This window comes from Ischnura elegans, chromosome 3 (genome assembly GCF_921293095.1).
Source record: "Ischnura elegans chromosome 3, ioIscEleg1.1, whole genome shotgun sequence".
NCBI classification, from domain to species: Eukaryota; Metazoa; Arthropoda; class Insecta; order Odonata; family Coenagrionidae; genus Ischnura; species Ischnura elegans.
The window spans coordinates 50839519-50857410 of record NC_060248.1 but is presented as its reverse complement, the minus strand read 5'-3'; the positions used below and the strand labels follow the sequence as shown (position 1 = coordinate 50857410).

The 17892-nt window shown below is 40.2% G+C and overlaps 1 protein-coding gene across 1 annotated transcript in view; it reads left to right on the top strand.

The window, feature by feature from the left end:
• Positions 1–17868, top strand: part of LOC124155763 (nucleoredoxin-like) — a 505092-nt gene extending 487224 nt beyond the window's left edge. Inside the window, exons 3-7 of the mRNA XM_046529850.1 lie at positions 6641–6741; positions 11861–12056; positions 13455–13545; positions 13689–13807; positions 16862–17868. Coding sequence (XP_046385806.1) covers positions 6641–6741; positions 11861–12056; positions 13455–13545; positions 13689–13807; positions 16862–17152 — 798 coding nt within the window. The 3' untranslated portion in view covers positions 17153–17868. The remainder of the gene's footprint in view (positions 1–6640; positions 6742–11860; positions 12057–13454; positions 13546–13688; positions 13808–16861) is intronic.
• The last annotated feature ends 24 nt before the right edge of the window (positions 17869–17892 follow it).

The following is a 17892-nucleotide window of genomic DNA, read 5'->3' as shown; positions in this document are numbered from 1 at the left end:
ATAACACCGAGGATATGTGTTCATAATATGTTTCTTTTTTGTAGGAAACGTTGAGTCTTGCACCTAGTAGCAACTTGAAGAAGGAAAAAGAAAAATCGTCCAACTTGGGCATGATGCCTTTCTGCAGTTAGCGATTCATTTATTCTTCCCTCTAAAATTCGCACTTCAGCTTATTTCCTTTCATTTAATCTATAAATGCTTCTCTTACTTCCCTTTCCCCGTTTACGTAACATTGTTCCTTATAACTATTTTTTCTCACATCCCCTTTTCGCTTATGACTTGCCCCTGCACCAAACTCTCTGCCTCTGTATCTTATGTTTGAATCACGCTATCATTTTTTTCCATCCCTTTCGAGGGACAGTTCCAGCGATCGTTCCAATGATGACGTAAAAATGACCGTTTCACGCCATCATTTTCTGCGATGGCTCGAGGTATAGGGATCCCATCCCTTTTCAAAACTCCACAAGTCCCTTTATCCGTCGCTGAAACCGTCGCTGGCACCGTCCTTCGCCGATCAGAACGCACGGCCGCCAACGGCGATTGTAACGCCACGCTTGGCTTTTAATTGAACTTCAGTTGTACGAACGGAAATAACGGGAAAAGGGACGGTGAACATGATCGTGATTCAGAAAATGATAGGCCGAGCGATCATTCCATTGGTCCCTGAAAAGCTATCGCCTAAGCTATCTTTCATTTACTGGGACGGAAAAAATGATCGTGTGATTCAGGCTCTATGTAGAAGATTCTCCTCCTCGCCCACCAAGTGTAGCACTTCTTCGTCTTCCTCTCTGCCTACATTACCATCTCAATTCTCCTTTTCACCCACTCATCGAACGCAATTCCACACGTTTGCCTTGATTATTTTTTACTTGAGAGTAATCATCATTCCTGCTCATCCGTAGAACCGAGGAAAAGGAAATTGGTATTTGCAATGATGAGCTACCTCATTCCTTACGCTGGAATGGATGGTAAACGGGTCCCGAGAATTAGAATACTTAACCCACCTAATACTCCGTCGCGACGGTCAGGTCGTTGCTAAGGGGAAGCAGTCTAGGAGAGAGAGATTTAGACAGTGGAAGTTATGGAAGATTCGTTCATGGGGGAGGAGGTACGGTTGGCAAATGGAGCGTGCGAGGTTGAATGGGTGAGATATAGGAGAGGAGGGGATCTTAGTCAAATGGCGGGGGAGGTGGTAGGTTCTAGCGGAAGAGGGTTGGGTTGTGTGACGGAATAAGCGATGTGCTTGGGGGACGGGAGTGTGCCGAATCCGACGAGGAATGGGATTCATTACATAGAAATTGCTTCTCCGATCCCACTTTATATCCCTCCCTCCTCAGAAACCATTTTCCCACTACTGCACGCACGCACGCCGACCTCAGTGGTACCAACGCACCCACACCATGCACGCGTGCTCTGTCTGGGATGCCGCCCCTAAATCTGAGCAGAAGGAGCCAAAGCACGAAGGATTCCAAGTCAGTTGGATGCAAACGCCGCTGTTGATATTTCAATTTGCTTTTCGCCTCTTCTGTAAGACTCCTGCATTATATAATTGCGGTAGCGGAAAATCCTTGGCATTGAAAACAACAAAGATTATATTGTGTCTAAGTGTCGCGCAGGTCTTTTATAGTAAGTTTTACTAAATCTTTCAAATTGGTTAGAAACCTACCTTTTGATCTAAGGGTACGCAAAGTCCTAACAAATTTTTTTCCAAAGATATGCTGCATAATTTTCCAAATACTGCACATCTAGGATAAGGGGATCAGTGATTTTTCTCTGAGTCATCTGCGGCAAAGTAATACTTATGAACATACAGAAAGCCGCAGACTGAGAATTTTGGTAGATTATGCAAGGGTTCACTTTGGTAGTTAACGTGTATATACGGATGCATACACATTCATGTTCATTAACTAGTCATTATTTTACACTTGATCATGATTGAGACTCAATTTACTGTCGTCAGAGACCCTAACATCAGTGACCATTCTCTGCCGTGGAGAAGTTCGGCGTAGAAGCCGTCTCTCCGCTGCTATCGAATTGCACAGTAGGCATACAGGTCTAATCCAGTTTCCTATCGTCCTTCTTCCTCGATATCCACCTTTCTATACCTTCAATAGCTACGCTCTGTAATAACGATAATAGAATATAGATTTCACACCGACGTGTGGCTGAATAGTTTCTTAGTTAGGCTAGCTTCCGGACCAGGGTAGTGGAAGGGGGATGATTATTATCGGACGTCCAGCCCCGCAGTCTGCTTGATCAGGCCACCTTCCAATCAATGCCTCCCCTCGGACAAAAGATCTTGCCGCAAGAGGGAAGAGTTAAACGGGGCGGAATAGCCTAAGTCGCGCACCACCCCTGTTGCGCGCCACCCATCGTCTCCCTGGAAACCGACCCCTCGAGTCGGGCCTCTATGGGGCCAGCCATCTCCCGACGGATTAAAACGCCACCACCTCCCCATCCGTACATAGAGATCCCTTCTCAGTCTTATATGGTCGAAAGCTTATATATCAAGGCATACCGACCTCCGCAATTCCCCTTCGTCTGCAGTCATTTTGCCCCCTAGACTTGCCCGTCCCCCATTATTTATAATGGCACCCTCCTTCACTTTCCCCACTGAACCTTGGTCTTATGAGCACCCTCATCGCATGTGCACCGTGCCCCTGCTAGTCTCTGAATGTGCATCGATCCCAGTCTTGAAGCCTTGAAGAGACAGACGAATCGTCGTTGTCCATGAGGCTGTACCAGGTGCTCAGAGGGAGACTTCGGTACTGAATTGTTTCCCTCCTTCCTCCCCCGGAATAGCCGACAGCCGTCGGCGATTGCGTCGCACGCTGAAACTAATTATACCTCGACGTCCCTGAATAAAATAGGATAAAATCTGTGGATGCATCTGAAAAATTATTTTAAAACTTTCATCCAGAAATTGGCGATGTACTTTAAAAAAAAACATTTACAGAAATATCACTCAGCACGCGCAACACGTTTTTCTCGTTCAAAACTGTTTTTCATCATCACTAAGTTATTTGGATCTTCTTCATCGAAGGTTATAGGTTTTCTTTTCCTTTCGTGTTTGTAAATATAAAATAATTTCAGTGCTACTAAGTGAGAGTTCATTGGGGGTCGTCTAATTGTTGGCGACGGAAAATATTTAATAAAAAAATACGGTGGGAAAATATTCTTATTTTCACGTCCGATTGGCAGAGAAATTCTCCATGCTGTTCGGATGACTTTTTCCTGATTTTCTATCGCTTTGATCCAGCCCTTAGGATTTATTCAGCAATACTGTCTTCACAAAAAGGTTTTACGCAGTAGATTTATTTTTTTAAATTCAGACCTCTCCTGTAGTCGAGTACACTGGTGGTGGTTTACTTCAAATATAGTGATTATCTTTTTCCAAATGCAGAATTGCGAGTACCTTTTGTTCTGTTTCAATTTTACCATGATAGGCTAAAGTTGAGAACTTACGATTTTACACTCCACAGTAAACCGTTGATAAAATGTTGTTCTTTGCTTTCTGTCCACGGGAAGCCCAATTTCGTGATATAACTGCATCAGTATCTCGAATCTTCTCTCCAAATCAGGGGAAATGAAACATATTCCCGCGAGAGACTTTCGAAATTAGAAAATTGATGAATAATTTTAGTTCAAGTGTGACATGCATGGAAAAACTACGAAGGGCCGGGATATTTATCTTTATTTACCGTTTAACGAATGCAGTGTGTGACAAAATGTTTCCCCTGTATAAAGCTTTCGCGAGAACTATAGATTGAACGATCTACGAAAAAAGGCTAAGAAACTAATAGCGACACGAAATAAAGTATGAGTTTTTCTGACTTTTTCTCTATGTGAGGGTCACAGGTCAGGGACTGATGTTTATTATGAATTGGCTGAATCAAGCCAAAACATATGTCATGTGATGAGAAAAATGTACTTTAAAAAATGAAAACGAAATAAATAGTACTGTTATTGTTTTTTCCAATATGAGAGAAGGCGTTCGGGGAATGATAATCATCGGCAACTTCATTACTCCTTAACATTTTCTTCGAGGAGAAAATCTGTTGTTTTCTCTAATTTATCCAAACACTAAAAAAAAACTAAATTCGTAATGCTTTCAAAGTTTTTTTTTCCAATGTGAGGGTCGTGAGTCAATGGGTGATTAGTGTCGGCGGCTTATTACGCCGTAATATATTTCCGCACCGCTGGAAATTCGTCACTGTTGGGCAATGCTCGTGCGTTCCCTCATGCCCCCGGCCCCGATTCCCGTCTGCACCGATTACTTTACTGAGTTCGTGGAAGGGAATGAGTTTTAACCATCGCACCAACTTTGTGCGCGTCAGTCCCCAAGGATCGCTCTGAACTACTCGCCTCAATTTGCACCGCCTTGCCTCTTGTTCCATGCGCTTTGATTGAATTTTAAATGAGGTCCCTCGAGGGAGTCAAGTTTGCGGCCCGATAGACTCGAGTTCCGTGGAATATCGGCAGACGTCTTAGCCTCATCGAATGGGCCGATTGCAAGGGGAATTAGGCCTTGCCGTGGTTCGGAAATTTGGCTTCCGTCTCGTACTATGCGGAATCCCTATTGCGTCATCCTCTGAGTGTCAATGACGGCTCAAATGGCTCCTTTACACGAGGAGTCTTGCAGTGCGTTGTTGGACTAAATGTGTTTGGAGAGAGTACAAATAAACACGACTCTCAAACCGTACGTAGAAATCCCACTCCATAGGTAGGAAGCTGTAGTTCTTACGGTTTCAAACTGCTCTGAGTTTCATGGTTTTGAAGGCAATAATTTGTAATAATATCGTAATAATTAACTGTTAACCTTTGCTGTTAATGAAAGCTGCGGAAAATCAAAAAGAATAACTTTATTTTATGCTAATTTGCAACGTTCGCGAATCTAACTTGGACGATGCTAAATTTATTGAGGTAGTAGTTTGCAAGCATAACTTGTAAAGGCTTAAAGCGGCACGTTCGGATACTTAATTCTTTGAAAAAATAATATGTGAAAAAATCTTATACCTATTGTTGTAACAAGCATCGAAATTCTCCAAATTTTCGTTACCTACCGGACCTCACTTAGGCCCCCTTGTCGCTATCCTGAATCCGCCACTAACGTCCCCCTATAAATTTTTAAGGAGAACTGCTGAGTACACCCCAGATTCGGATGTGTGATAAGTATTTGGGCAACGCGTTTAATTTTGCATGCCCCTTTGTCTCCTTTTCTCAGTTGACATCTCTTGCCGTCGTAACTAACCCCTCAGCGTAGCGCGGGGCGGCATGTAACCCTGTTAGGCGTCAAACCCAGACCAGGGTGGATTAAAAAAAAGCAAGTGGTACTCAACCACGCTGTTGTACAAACATTGGGGCACATTGTCTATCCCCTAAGGAAGAAGAAGAAAGCGGGGGGGTGGAGGGTCTGAGACAAGGGTTTGCAGAAAGGGAAGGGGTCTTGGTTGAGTCATAGGTTTAAGTCCTATTTGTGCGTCCTCTTCCCTCCCTTAAGTTCTCTTTTCCTTGCCTTACCCCTCCACTTCATTCCCTGAATAAATATCTCCGCTTCTCCCCCTCTCCACCTGCTACAAGGGACGGGAGAGGGCACGCAATTCAATTTTGTTTGTGTTTGAACAGGTCCTCCACTTTGGAGGCCAATGCATGTACGATTCGCCTCAGTACGAAAAATAAAACTCAAACCGCAAGTTCGATCAGATATAAGTTGAATCCCGGTTGACTGCAATAAGGCGTACGCTACTGCAGCAGAGGTCGGATGTGCAAAGAAGACCAAAAGAAAATAGTTCAACAGTCATCCAAATACCATGTGTTCCCATGCTGCTACTGGCACCCGCAAACATGAGGGTACTGGTATTGACTATTGAGTAGGTTTTTACTTGCCATCTACATATACATTCTATCGCGGAAGCCTCTTCAAAAGGCGTGCGGCGAGAAGTGTCGAGACACCACCTGTTAAGCCTTTCTAACCCAGAGCTGCTTCTGGGTGAAATTAAATTTCAAGACTTCTCATTAAAAAAAGTGAAAATTATCTGCTCAATCATAATTATTGTGGCAGCTGCATATTTCACCATTAAACTTTTCAGCACAAAAGAACACGTATTTTAACTCTCTCCTCAATAGAGCTGAAAATAAGTACATTTTTGATGTTACTCAGAAGCAACATTGACTTATAATGGGTTAATCTGTGAGAGAATAAATAAAAATGAAGGTATATTATTTATAGATGATACTGCCTAAGTTTAACCTTTTTATTTTTCTGGTGAAATATTACTATACCTAACCTTTCGACAAAATGTCACATTAATTCATCATTTCTCTCGGTCCTGGAAATGCAGTACTGGTCTCGGAAAATAGCCTTCATATGGAGACGCCTCGAAGGGTTTGAAAGAAACAGTCTTTGGCGAGTCCCCACCAAGTGAACACCACCCTGCGAAGTGCTTGAAATATTTCTTTTCTCCGATTAAACCATATTTATCTTCCAAAACTTTCTTTTTATTGTAGTCCGTGGCTACGGCCAAAGATTATCGGTACTGCAATGAAAAATAATGGTAGTGCTCAAAAAGGTCAGTTGATATAAGCTCTAAAAATGATGTGTGTATTAATTGACTGATTTCCTGTTCCTTCTCTTTTCCAGTGTCCACCATGTAAGGCGTTTACCCCGCAGCTGGCCGAGACGTATCGCCGGATAAGGGGAAGAGGTCACAAGTTCGAGGTCACATTCGTCAGTTCTGACAGGTGCGTCACTTTTTATCGCTACTTCCATCGGCTTCTGCTGCCAGGGGCGCAGCTAGGAATTAAGGCTGGGAAGGGGGGGTTTAGGTGCAACTAAAACCGGGGTGTGTGGGGGTATGGAATACCCACCAGGATAAGCGGTATGTGCGAGATTAATAAATTACGGAATTTTAAGATAAGTGGTTCAAAATGGTGAGTTTAACGGCTTTCTGAGGGATATTTTATTAATCCTTACATTATTCTATTATTATTATCAATCCAATTAAGTAAAATGGATTAAACTTAAAAATTTCTCTGAGCTCTGGGGGGGGGGGGGGTTTATCTCCCATAACTCCCCACCTCGCTGCGCCACTGTCTGCTGCAATATCGTATCTACCTCCAAAATGTCATCTGTATCTCCATGATACTCTGCTAGCCTCTTCAGTGTCCTTGGCGGAGGGCGAATTTTAATTTTGACCGTATATGCATTACACTCCATGATCGTTTGCCGTTTACCGAGAATATGTCTCATTTTCCTAGCGATTTAGCTTATCATAGGATTGTTATCATACAATCACGGTAGCTACTATTGATCTCAAAAATTTTAGTAGGTACCTCCATTGAAGTCCTAGATCTCGGTACAGTCACTGCGGAGTTAATGAGACCTTCGTCCTGTCAAATCAGTGTGCTTGCAACAAATAATAATAATAATAATAATAATAATAATAATAATACATAGATTGCCTTTATTGACATATACAGCTTGGTCCTTCTAAGCCATATGGCTTGTCAGAAAGTTCCATTTAGCCTACAAGGTGACACATTGAAAGCGTAGCATTTATATTACATTTCAAGTTTCAACTTCAAAAACAAAAATAAGCATTAACAGTGCACGAAAAGCTTTAGGAACTTTGAAACCAAAATATGAGAATGTAATATAATTTGTAAATTTCATATTAATTAAAGAAATTACAAGTTTACAGTTTCAATAGTTAACCATTCTAAAATTAAATTAATAAAATTAATAACAAATTAAATTATTGATATATTAAATGAGTTGACTATTAGTACAATCGAACCGTATAGTGCAGAAATAAATTATACGATGGGTTAACTATTCCACAGTTAGAACCTATATTTGTGCGAGATTAATCAATCAGCCTTCAATTATAACTACATATTTTCGATCTTTCGCCAAAGAAGATTCAGTAATTAACTACTTTCTGTAGATATTTTCGTATTAGCGCAATGTTAGCGTCATCCCTCCGCGTGCTTTCCGTTGTGTAACAACATTTTTCTTGCATTATTCTGCGAGATGAGATGTAAATGAAATGTGTTGTACATTAAGGAATGATATACTGCTGGAACTAGCTATATTTGACGCGTCCTAAGAAAGGAGTCTGACTTCGGTGTGGTTATGTATTTGTATATTTATTTCATTCTTTATCCGGAAAGAGATTGGCTGACCTGTTTTGTGTACTTTTTCATAAAATTTGGTCAGTTAGCTTTTAGTTACATTGACTCCCTTCCGCTAATATTGCCAGAGGCTTCCATCCCCATCCCAAGGGGTTTACAGACCTCCTCAGGGGTCATTTTTTCTGCCTGCAGTTAAGCAAATAAAAATATGACCCCCTTCCCTAATGCTGTTGCGTGGTTACGTCGGTCGTTCCTGGATCCTACTGCCAGGCTACGTACCGTCATTCCACAGGGTAGGGTAACACGTGGATACAGCGATATAAAAAAAGAATACACGCCTCACGCAATAAATGCATAAATGTATGTATATATGAATAGGGGATACGTGTGGGAGTTGGGGTCCACCGGGCAACGGAGCAGACGGTAAGGGGGTAACCATGGCAACCGGTTTCTACTCGTGTTGCCAAGTGAGGTAGTGCATACTTTTAGGGGAGACACGGGACAGTGTGATGGAAAATGATGCTAAAGAGAGAAAAAAATGTCGAAAAAAAATTCTTCTTGGAAGGAATTCACTGAAAATGTGCGATCACAAGAGCTATCATTTCACTGGAAAGAGTGAGCTGAGGTGATGCGGAATGATGATAATAACGACGTATTTTTTAGGTGATAATTTGATAAATTAATCTATACAGTCTGGGACTCAATTAGGTTACATATCATCATTTCCATGTAGAATCTGAGTTATTATATTATAAATCATCTCCATGTTCAAAATTCTTGACCTTCCCAGAAGTGCGTTTCCTTCAATACACGATGAATTACCGCCGATGTAATCTTGCTCCAATGTTCATTCATGTGCACTGTTGAGTGACATTTAAATGCATTATTTTTTTGTGATGGTGGTAGTGTTAGGGAAGATGCTTAGGTGTGTGTGTGATTCCTTTTCTTTAGTATATTCTCTCTTATAAAATTGACAAGGATGATACTTTAGTAGTATGGATAGTAATGATCATTTTTGAAACATCTACAATTAGAGGAATATTTCTTTAATACATCAAAGGAACTTTAGTAAAAATGAAAACACGCGTTGCCTTTTTGTGTTTCTATATTTTTTGTTCAATACCTAGTTGATTTTTTTAATAAAGTTAATTCCGTTACTAGGAGTCTGAACACCCTGAATAGGAAATTTTATTCTCGAGAAACAGATGATAGATGTTTTTGGGAGAGGCGGTATTAATTTATGATCTCCAAATGAAATCCCTAGAAATGTTCCGCCACTCAAAAGGGACTTTCAAACTTCTCTCTCTGAAAAAATTACGATCTTTCTTTTTTCACAAGCCCTTGCAATAGTGCATTTTTTAACGTTTTTCTCCCGTTTTCGACTTAAACTTGGAACAGATCGTCGAATATCCGTTTCACGGCCATATCTAATTTTATCATATTCATATTTATTTCCACCGCGTTTGACCTCTAGTTTTTCAAAATTATGCGACGACGTATAAAATCAGTGAGTTGTGTTAATAAACTCCCAAACCCGTTTCGCTCGGGAAAATAATGGGCCTCCGTTCTTATTTGCGGCGGACTCTGTGAGGACAGGGCCGGCTCAAGGCAAAATACTCATCCGGGCAAACTGCTGTTGTGTCGCTCCCCTACTGGGGGGTTTGGTATGGACTACCCCCCCAATTAAACGGTGGTACGGGGAACCTCACTTGGGATTTTTTTTTAACTTTAAAATAGTGAGTTTTGAGTTTTTGCAAAGTATGTGTATCATCACCTTTTTTTTGGATACTTTATAGTGTACGTTTTCCGTAAAAAGAATTATCAGAAAGTATTTGTCGGGATTAAAGAAGATTTTAATCCAAGTTACAAAAGCAAACATAATAATAGGGACAGTGATGCCTGTTTCAAACATTTTTTTGCTGTTTGGGCGTTTGGTCGCCCCCTAGCTACCTACATCGCGACGTCGCGACGCGTCGCCACTGACAGTTGCCCGGCCCTGTGTGACAATCCCTCAAATTAATACTGACTACTTTCAGGGATCTTTTATTTCTCCCCTTCCTTATTAACTGTGCTGTAATAAAACGAGCATCACGAGCAATAAATTGAGAAATTACCGGAAGCGATGTGGACGTGAACATTGAAATCCTCTTGAAGTAGACTTGACGAGATTTTGACGTTACCGGATAGGTTTTAGATAGCGTCTGTATGTCGCAATCAAAGGAAAAGAGGGGGTGAACATATTTTAGTCAATAAACATGCAGTCTTGCCATCAACGGACAAGATTCCGAAAATTATTCGACTCCAACCTGGCATCAAGCTGTGTGCTAGTGTGTTGCCTGCATTCAGGGGAAACGGTGAAACCCGTATAATCTAAATTCCCATGTTGTGAGTATTGAAGAATTTTCTGAGCATCGCTAGAAACCCTTGTATTAAACTATCCGCTGGTATATACGCCATAGGCGGATTTAGGGGGGGGCACGTGCACGCTTAAAAAATAGACGAGATTTTAAGACGGTTATCATTATGTTCATTTTATTTTGTGTATTACAGAGCCTTTATCATTTGAGACTTGAGCACAAGTCAAGAAGGCAGATTTTCCAGTCATTGGTCATTAGCTAATATTCGCTCAAAAAAATAGCATCGCCCAAGTAGGAAAGGGACTCAAAAACTGTTGTTATTTTTCTTGTAACTTTCATATAAATAACTTTCATCTTAAAATAAAGAGAACATTTCATAAAGTAATTGTTGTATATAGATTTTAATCTCAATTATGAGAAGACCGATTGCCTGCCAGACTCTTGTGTTCCCCCCCCCCCCCCCCCCCCAACCCCTAGAAAAAAATCCTGGATCCGCCATTGATTTATGCCATTCAGAAATGAAATGATGGAATGAACCCTGGATTTTCTTTTACTCAGCGGTCAACCTACTTGTGGAATCTTCATGCAAAATGGGTAGCAGTAATAAGTAATGGTTAGTACCTTGACAATAAAACCAGCTAACCTGGTGCAAAGAAAACCTTAAGCAAATTCATGTCATGTACTTCTTTCACTTTTCAATGAGGCAAGTGAGGGCATATATGAAAAATATTATTAATGGTAATTGTGTGACAATCTCGTGTAGCCATGGAGGCATTAACGGATACAGAAAAAACTCAAGGGGCAAAGTATAGGTAGCGCAAAAGATATTTTCCGCTACCTATACTTTAATCGCAATGAAAAATAATTAAGTTATATGCAAAGTTTAAGAAAGTTTTATTTTAACTGATTTTATGCTTCTGCAAGACAATTCCATCTTATGATATAAAAAAGTTACAATTGTAGTTCTGCAATGCTATTCAATGACAGCAGCCCCACAAAGGGGGGGGGGGCGCACCCCCATATGTATCCACCACTGCATGGAGGTTTAAAAGTATATTTCCCCTCCCTATATGCTGGTGAGCAGTCTAACATATTCTATCGTCTATCACCACTGAGCCCCTCTGCCTCTACCGGTACATGATTCTGTGGAAAGTGACCATTGGTTCAGAAGGAAAATCCCACCTGATGATGATAAATTATTTTTATCCAGAGTGAACTCTACCCTCACCTTTTGAACCAGATTGTTTGTGCAATTGTATGTGTGATATCAATGTAATTACTTTGCCTATTTGCAACAACTATTTGTGTACATAGTTCCTCACGTTCAAATTACGTCAAAATATGAGCACATATCACATTTTTTCTTGCAGGAGTGAAGAATCCTTCTCCCTCTACCATTCAACAATGCCCTGGGCAGCAGTTCCCTTTGAGGAAGAATCAAGACGCCGAGAGTTGGCGACAGTACTTGGAGTTCAAGGAATTCCAACTCTAGTGTTACTGGATGCCAAAGGCAAAGTCATTAATGATGAAGGTCGAATAGAGGTTATTGAAGACCCTGAAGGCCTGGTAAGGAAAAATTTTGGTCACATGTGTATGATTTTAGGAAGGTATTTAAAAAAAATATCATTACTGGCAAAGCCAGCGCTGTGCTAAATATGCAAGCTAAATTCATTAATACTTCCCTATGTTTTATTTTAAATTGATATAAGTTATCTCTCTGCTCTAATGGTGGAGTAGTCACTGAATGATGAGAAGCATTCATGGGGAGGTACCAGACAAGTACCGTATTTTGTTACGTACATATATTCATAAAGAAAAAAAAATTTCACACACTGAATATCACAAATTTATCCAAGACACAGTACAAACTTAAAGTTTCAATTAAATGTAGTATAAAAATCCAAAATGCAAATAACTTCAATGTTTTAAGACTACTTTGGCTGAAATCTTCCATTGCCAATCTAGGAAATAAAAATCACTTTTTTCTTTCAATAAACCTCCGTTCAGTGTTAATACAGAGCATTGGCATAATTAGGTATATGCTTTGGGGGGGATGGGATGGCATGGGGTGGCGACCCCCTCAGGCAACAGAAAAATTTTTGAGAAATGACATGCCTTTATTTAAGGAATTTTGCATCATTTTTGGCATTAAAAATTTAGCTTTAAGCAAATGCAGTTATTAAAGTTCAAAACTAAACAATACATAGATATAAATAACTTTTTTATTTCTCGGAGGCTTTGGGGGGGGGGGGGATCTATCCCCACTTCCCTCCCCCCAATCATTGTCGGCCTCGGTGGCGTCGGGGTAAAGTCCCCGGCTGCTAACCTAGAGGTCGCGGGTTCGAATCCCACCTGGCTGGATTGACCACCATCCAGGGCATGGATGTTTGTGATTGTCCATTAAGTTAATTGGAAGAGAGGACAACAATGTCCTAAATTCGCTTGAGAAAATAAGACGAAATAATAATAATCATTACGCCACTGGACTAGGTAATGCATCCAAATGTGTGGTTACTTCTTTTACATGCCATACGTTTGATTTTACATAATGCATGATCAATGTAGTTGAATGGTATTTATTTACCTATGTTAATTACAAGAGAACAATCAGCTAAGTGTCAATAAAAAAATTGTACCCGAGCTAAATTGTTTACAGACCTGAAGTATTATGCATTTAAAAATATGAAACAGGAATATTTATAATGCTTCATTCCGTATGTGAAGCCTTAGGGCCTCCTTAAGATGCTGATTTTGATTTTTGCTTAAAATTCACACCTTTGTTCAATATTGATGGAGGGAAACATACGATATTTTAGATTACAGAATGAAGAAGTTTATTTATTTTAAATTTTATTTTTAGATTGAAATTTTTAAATGTAATGCTTCTCTGATTGAGTGTTAACCTCACAGTTTGATGTAGCTATAGAGAGAGACCAACTCATTTCGCATCTGTTATTATTCCAGAATTTCCCATGGCACCCAAGACTTGTGAATACATTGACTGAAAGGCATGCATCTTTACTTAGTGACTACCCGGCTGTAATACTTTTTGTTGGTAAGACATGATTTTCTAAGCTTCATTCTCATTCTCACATAATGTGTGGACCTACATATTCAAACATGGATCACTGGGCGTCATTTTCTTTAAATGTGTATAACTTTTTTCAATTTTGACTCATCCATCATGAAATTTTTCAGAGGGAGAAGACAGTGAAATAGAATTTGCAGAGTCAGTTCTATTGCCTGCTGCAGAGGAATATAAATCCAAGCATCGAGAAGAGGATGATATCTGCTTGCAGTTTTTCATTGGTTGTGATGTGAGTGATTTCCTAATTATGGAACAATTCAATCTTCCTATATTTTCATTATGTATTAGTATTTTGTAGAGGTGGATACAAAGTGACATTAGTATTGGGTGGGGAATGGATAATCCTAGTACCATCAGGGTACAGGGATATTTTCTCCAATTCATGATATGGAGACGTAGTTTGCCCCAGTGGTGGCTCGTGAGTCAAATGCTGGGAGGGGCACACTCCACCAGGGGGGTCAAAATTTTTGAATATTTTGTGTATTTTAATGAGTTTTCATGGCAATCTAGAGGCCATCATGACTCACTAATACACAAAAAAATCATTAACACTACAACACTAACAATCACAAACTCAATTAACTCAACTACAACTAGGCCTATTTACATTAAAACAATTTTACACGTAATTAATAAACTGGTCACCAAAACAAGGTATGTATTCTGCAACACCAAGATTGTATGGCCGCATCGGGGCGGTGGCCGGCGCGGCGATGTCAACTCACTAGATACGTCGCTCTGCGCATGCTCGGGCGGTGTCCCAAGACTTCCACAAGGCTAGACGTGTCATAGCAATAGCTGCCCCCACCACTGCCACTCTTCATATAACTGCATGGTGATGGATTGGGACGTTCTGGCCAGCACCCCACGGCTACAAATACGAACTTCTCATGCTAATTTTGTGTTTTTCCTACATTTTCGATGTATGCGATTGAAAACAACACTTTTGTTAATTAGAAGTATGATTATAATTGAATGGGTATATATTTTTACCTTTTTCAAATTTTTGGGAGGGGTGGCATCCGAGGGTCCTTATGGGCAAGATGCCACTGGTTTGCCCACCTCTTATAGACACTGGGTATTGCTGGTAATCACGTTGCGTACCTTCAGGATATGAATTGGTCTTGTTCATTGTCACATTTTGCTTAAAAAAAACTAGTTTTCAAACCTCTAGGCCTTTATCATCAACAATTTAGTTTCATAAGACAATTTTCTCCACAATTTTGCTGCCATAAAGAGAAGTTGAACTACCATATAAAAGAGGCCTTTATTAAGGCTAATACTCCTCTTAAAAAATAGAAAATCATGCATTAAAAGGCTTTGTCAAATATTTGTGATCAGTACAAGGTGGGCTATTATTTTGTAGAGTAGAGAAAAGTTTGATACAGCCATACCATATCAAACTTGAAGTCCATGAGGAGATCAGAAAAGACCAGAAAAAACATTCATCCCATTGATTGATTCTTTAAGAATGGTTTTGTTGCAGTAATTTTTTATTTATTGTACATATGTACTTATGTTAAGACAAATTTTGCAAACTGAACTAAAATACTTATTCCAAAAACAAGCTTTCCTTGACTTTGAAAATAAATGCTGATACAGATTAAATAATAGCAGCAATTAAACTTACAAGGCATATCAAAGAAAATGAGTTCTTTGAAAGTGAGTATTTTTCTATGAGGTAACTTAAATTACTGAATACATACATTGGGACAGCATTCAATAGAAATCTATAGAGAGTGAAAGAGAAATCACTTGTTGATGCTCTAAAAAATTCATAACAATGTCATTACTCATTCTACATGCATATATCATTTTAAGAATATGTACTGTATTTAGCATTTTGTTTAGTGTTGAAGGAAACTCAGCATTACTACATCGTAGCAAAGCTTTTGATTTATGTTGTGGATTTTTTTACTCAGTGGATTCTTACTATCTCATAATACTGTAACGGTTCAAACCGCGAGAGCCGCCCGCTCGCCTCCCGTTCGATATCTCCCCGTACATGTGATTGTTAACTCTCCACTCCCCCAAAATAGAAAATTGCCCCTACGGAGACTTACCGTATCCGGGCTTAAAATCAAGTTCCCCAATTGTTCGTGCCTGCACGCACACTCACTTACAACAGGATCTAAGGAAATAGTGGCAATAGCAAAACAAATAAATTCAATGACATCCCTTTTACAATTGATTTTAATAATTGAACTACCATAGGTTCCAAAATTTACACTGACACTAAAGCATTCCCAACACACACAATAAATCCCCGTTCCAAAATCCATCGGCGTCACCTCCAACATGAAATATTCACCTTCGGCTTCTCCTTCCAAAAATGACAATAGCACTTTCTCAATGATTATAAAAAAATTGATGTTTCCAACAACAAAATGTACCCACGCTCTTTAGCGAATAAGCAACGTAAAAAATAGTGACATCAAACTTACAAAAAGAACTTTCCGTGCAAAGCAATTATAAATGGGGCGTTACTGTTCAAATGGCCACCCGTTTTGAACTCGGGCTCAATGATCCGCCAAGTGACACTAACATTCAGAAAGTATGCTCAAACTTCACCACGTGCCGCACTTAAGTCTTGCAGGGCCGTGACTAAAACCAGCCAACAGTAAATTCACCAGGGCCTTATTGTGGGGAGCACACTTGGGACTTTCAAAGGGGGGAACCATCTGGACACCAAAGGATCTATTCGGGCTTTGGTAATTTCCAAGCTTACTTCCTTTATCCGATGTTCTCGCCACCCCTGAAGAGCTGTCCGCGTATCGGCCTCCACCACGTGCCGTAGCTTGGCTGCTGCTGCTTGTCACCGCACGCCCCTATGACTTATCTTCGTGTCACACCGTAAGAGAGAGAGAGAGCTATCCTTCTCGTCTCTCTCTTTTATAAACTCTGCACTACCCACAATCACCTCTGGTGCACCTCAACGCCCTCTTTTTTCCCCGGCCGTAAGGCGGGTTTTCAAACGTATTCCGGGAGAGAACCACTGCGTCGCCTCTCCCGGAAATCCACTCTCACACCATGTCACATCCATAAAAAAAAATATACTACAATGGAAAAAACAAAATAAACCCTTTACATAAATTCAGGATAGAACTCCGTGAAAAAAATGCTAAAAATGTGAGTGTGCGCGCAGACGTAACCCCCCCCAGCCGTGATGTTTTATTTGATGCGTCGGGCCAGCTCCGGTCCGTACCGCTACAATACGTACTGGTGTACAAAGAATGAGAACTTCTAGCATGGCTACTTAACTCATTTTTATTTTCTCTTGCAGTCTGAACCAATTGACACCCTTCGGGAATATGTGGGCATTGATGATGCAGTGCCACTTCTTACAGTCATCGACATGGCAGCGAGAAAAGTGTGCGTGATGGAAGATGGAGCAGAAATAACAGAAGAGTCTGTCAAAGCCTTTGTAAATAAATTTCTAATTGGTGGACTTCCAGTGGCTGAAATACGAGATAGCCCATCCCCTTATGAGCAGCAGCCAAGAATCGTACCCCCACAACCCAATTCTAAGCCAATGCCACCATCTCCTCCACTAAGAGCCGACCAGGAAGTGTAGATAAACAGTCTATCTATTAAATATAGGATTGACTTCATGCTCCTTATGGGACTCAATACATTTCAAGGAACCAAGCAATCATCATTTAAGTTAAGGCCCAAAGCCAACTCTTCTCAAGCTCCACCTAGGAGATCCAGAATAGTCAATACAATTTACTTTCCTTGTTTAATTTAACTCATCCTTCTGTGAATGGTTCTCGTCTAATATTTGTATACACCTCACATTTATACCTAAAATTTTCCCCATAATTCAGCCTGCATCCCTCAATGAATATTTTAAAAAACAAAGTAGTGTGACCAGTTGCACTATTACTAACACAGGCTGACCAAAGTTCTGCTATAATACAGATCAAGTGATAGTTTGATAGACCTAATTCTGCCTAGAGGTATGTAGTATATAACAAGACCAAAAACAGTTGAAGGTGAGCTTCATTGAGCAGAAGTACAACAAAGTGGAAAATTGTGTATAGATATGATGAATAAGCAAAGACTTCGTAGAAGCAAGAGGTGGTTACGAAATTGATTAACCCCAAAGAAAGCTGTACCTTGTACATGTGCCCTTTATACCATATATTCTGAACAGATTTTGCTATGAGATGTGTTTTTGCATGCTTCTAAACTGTGCCAAAGCACTGACTGTAGAAGTTGTGGAGATGCATCAACATCTATCTTATGATTAGGTACAAAGTGTTAATAAAGATTTTCCCTTAAACAAAAGTGAGTATCCCTTTTTTTCGTATC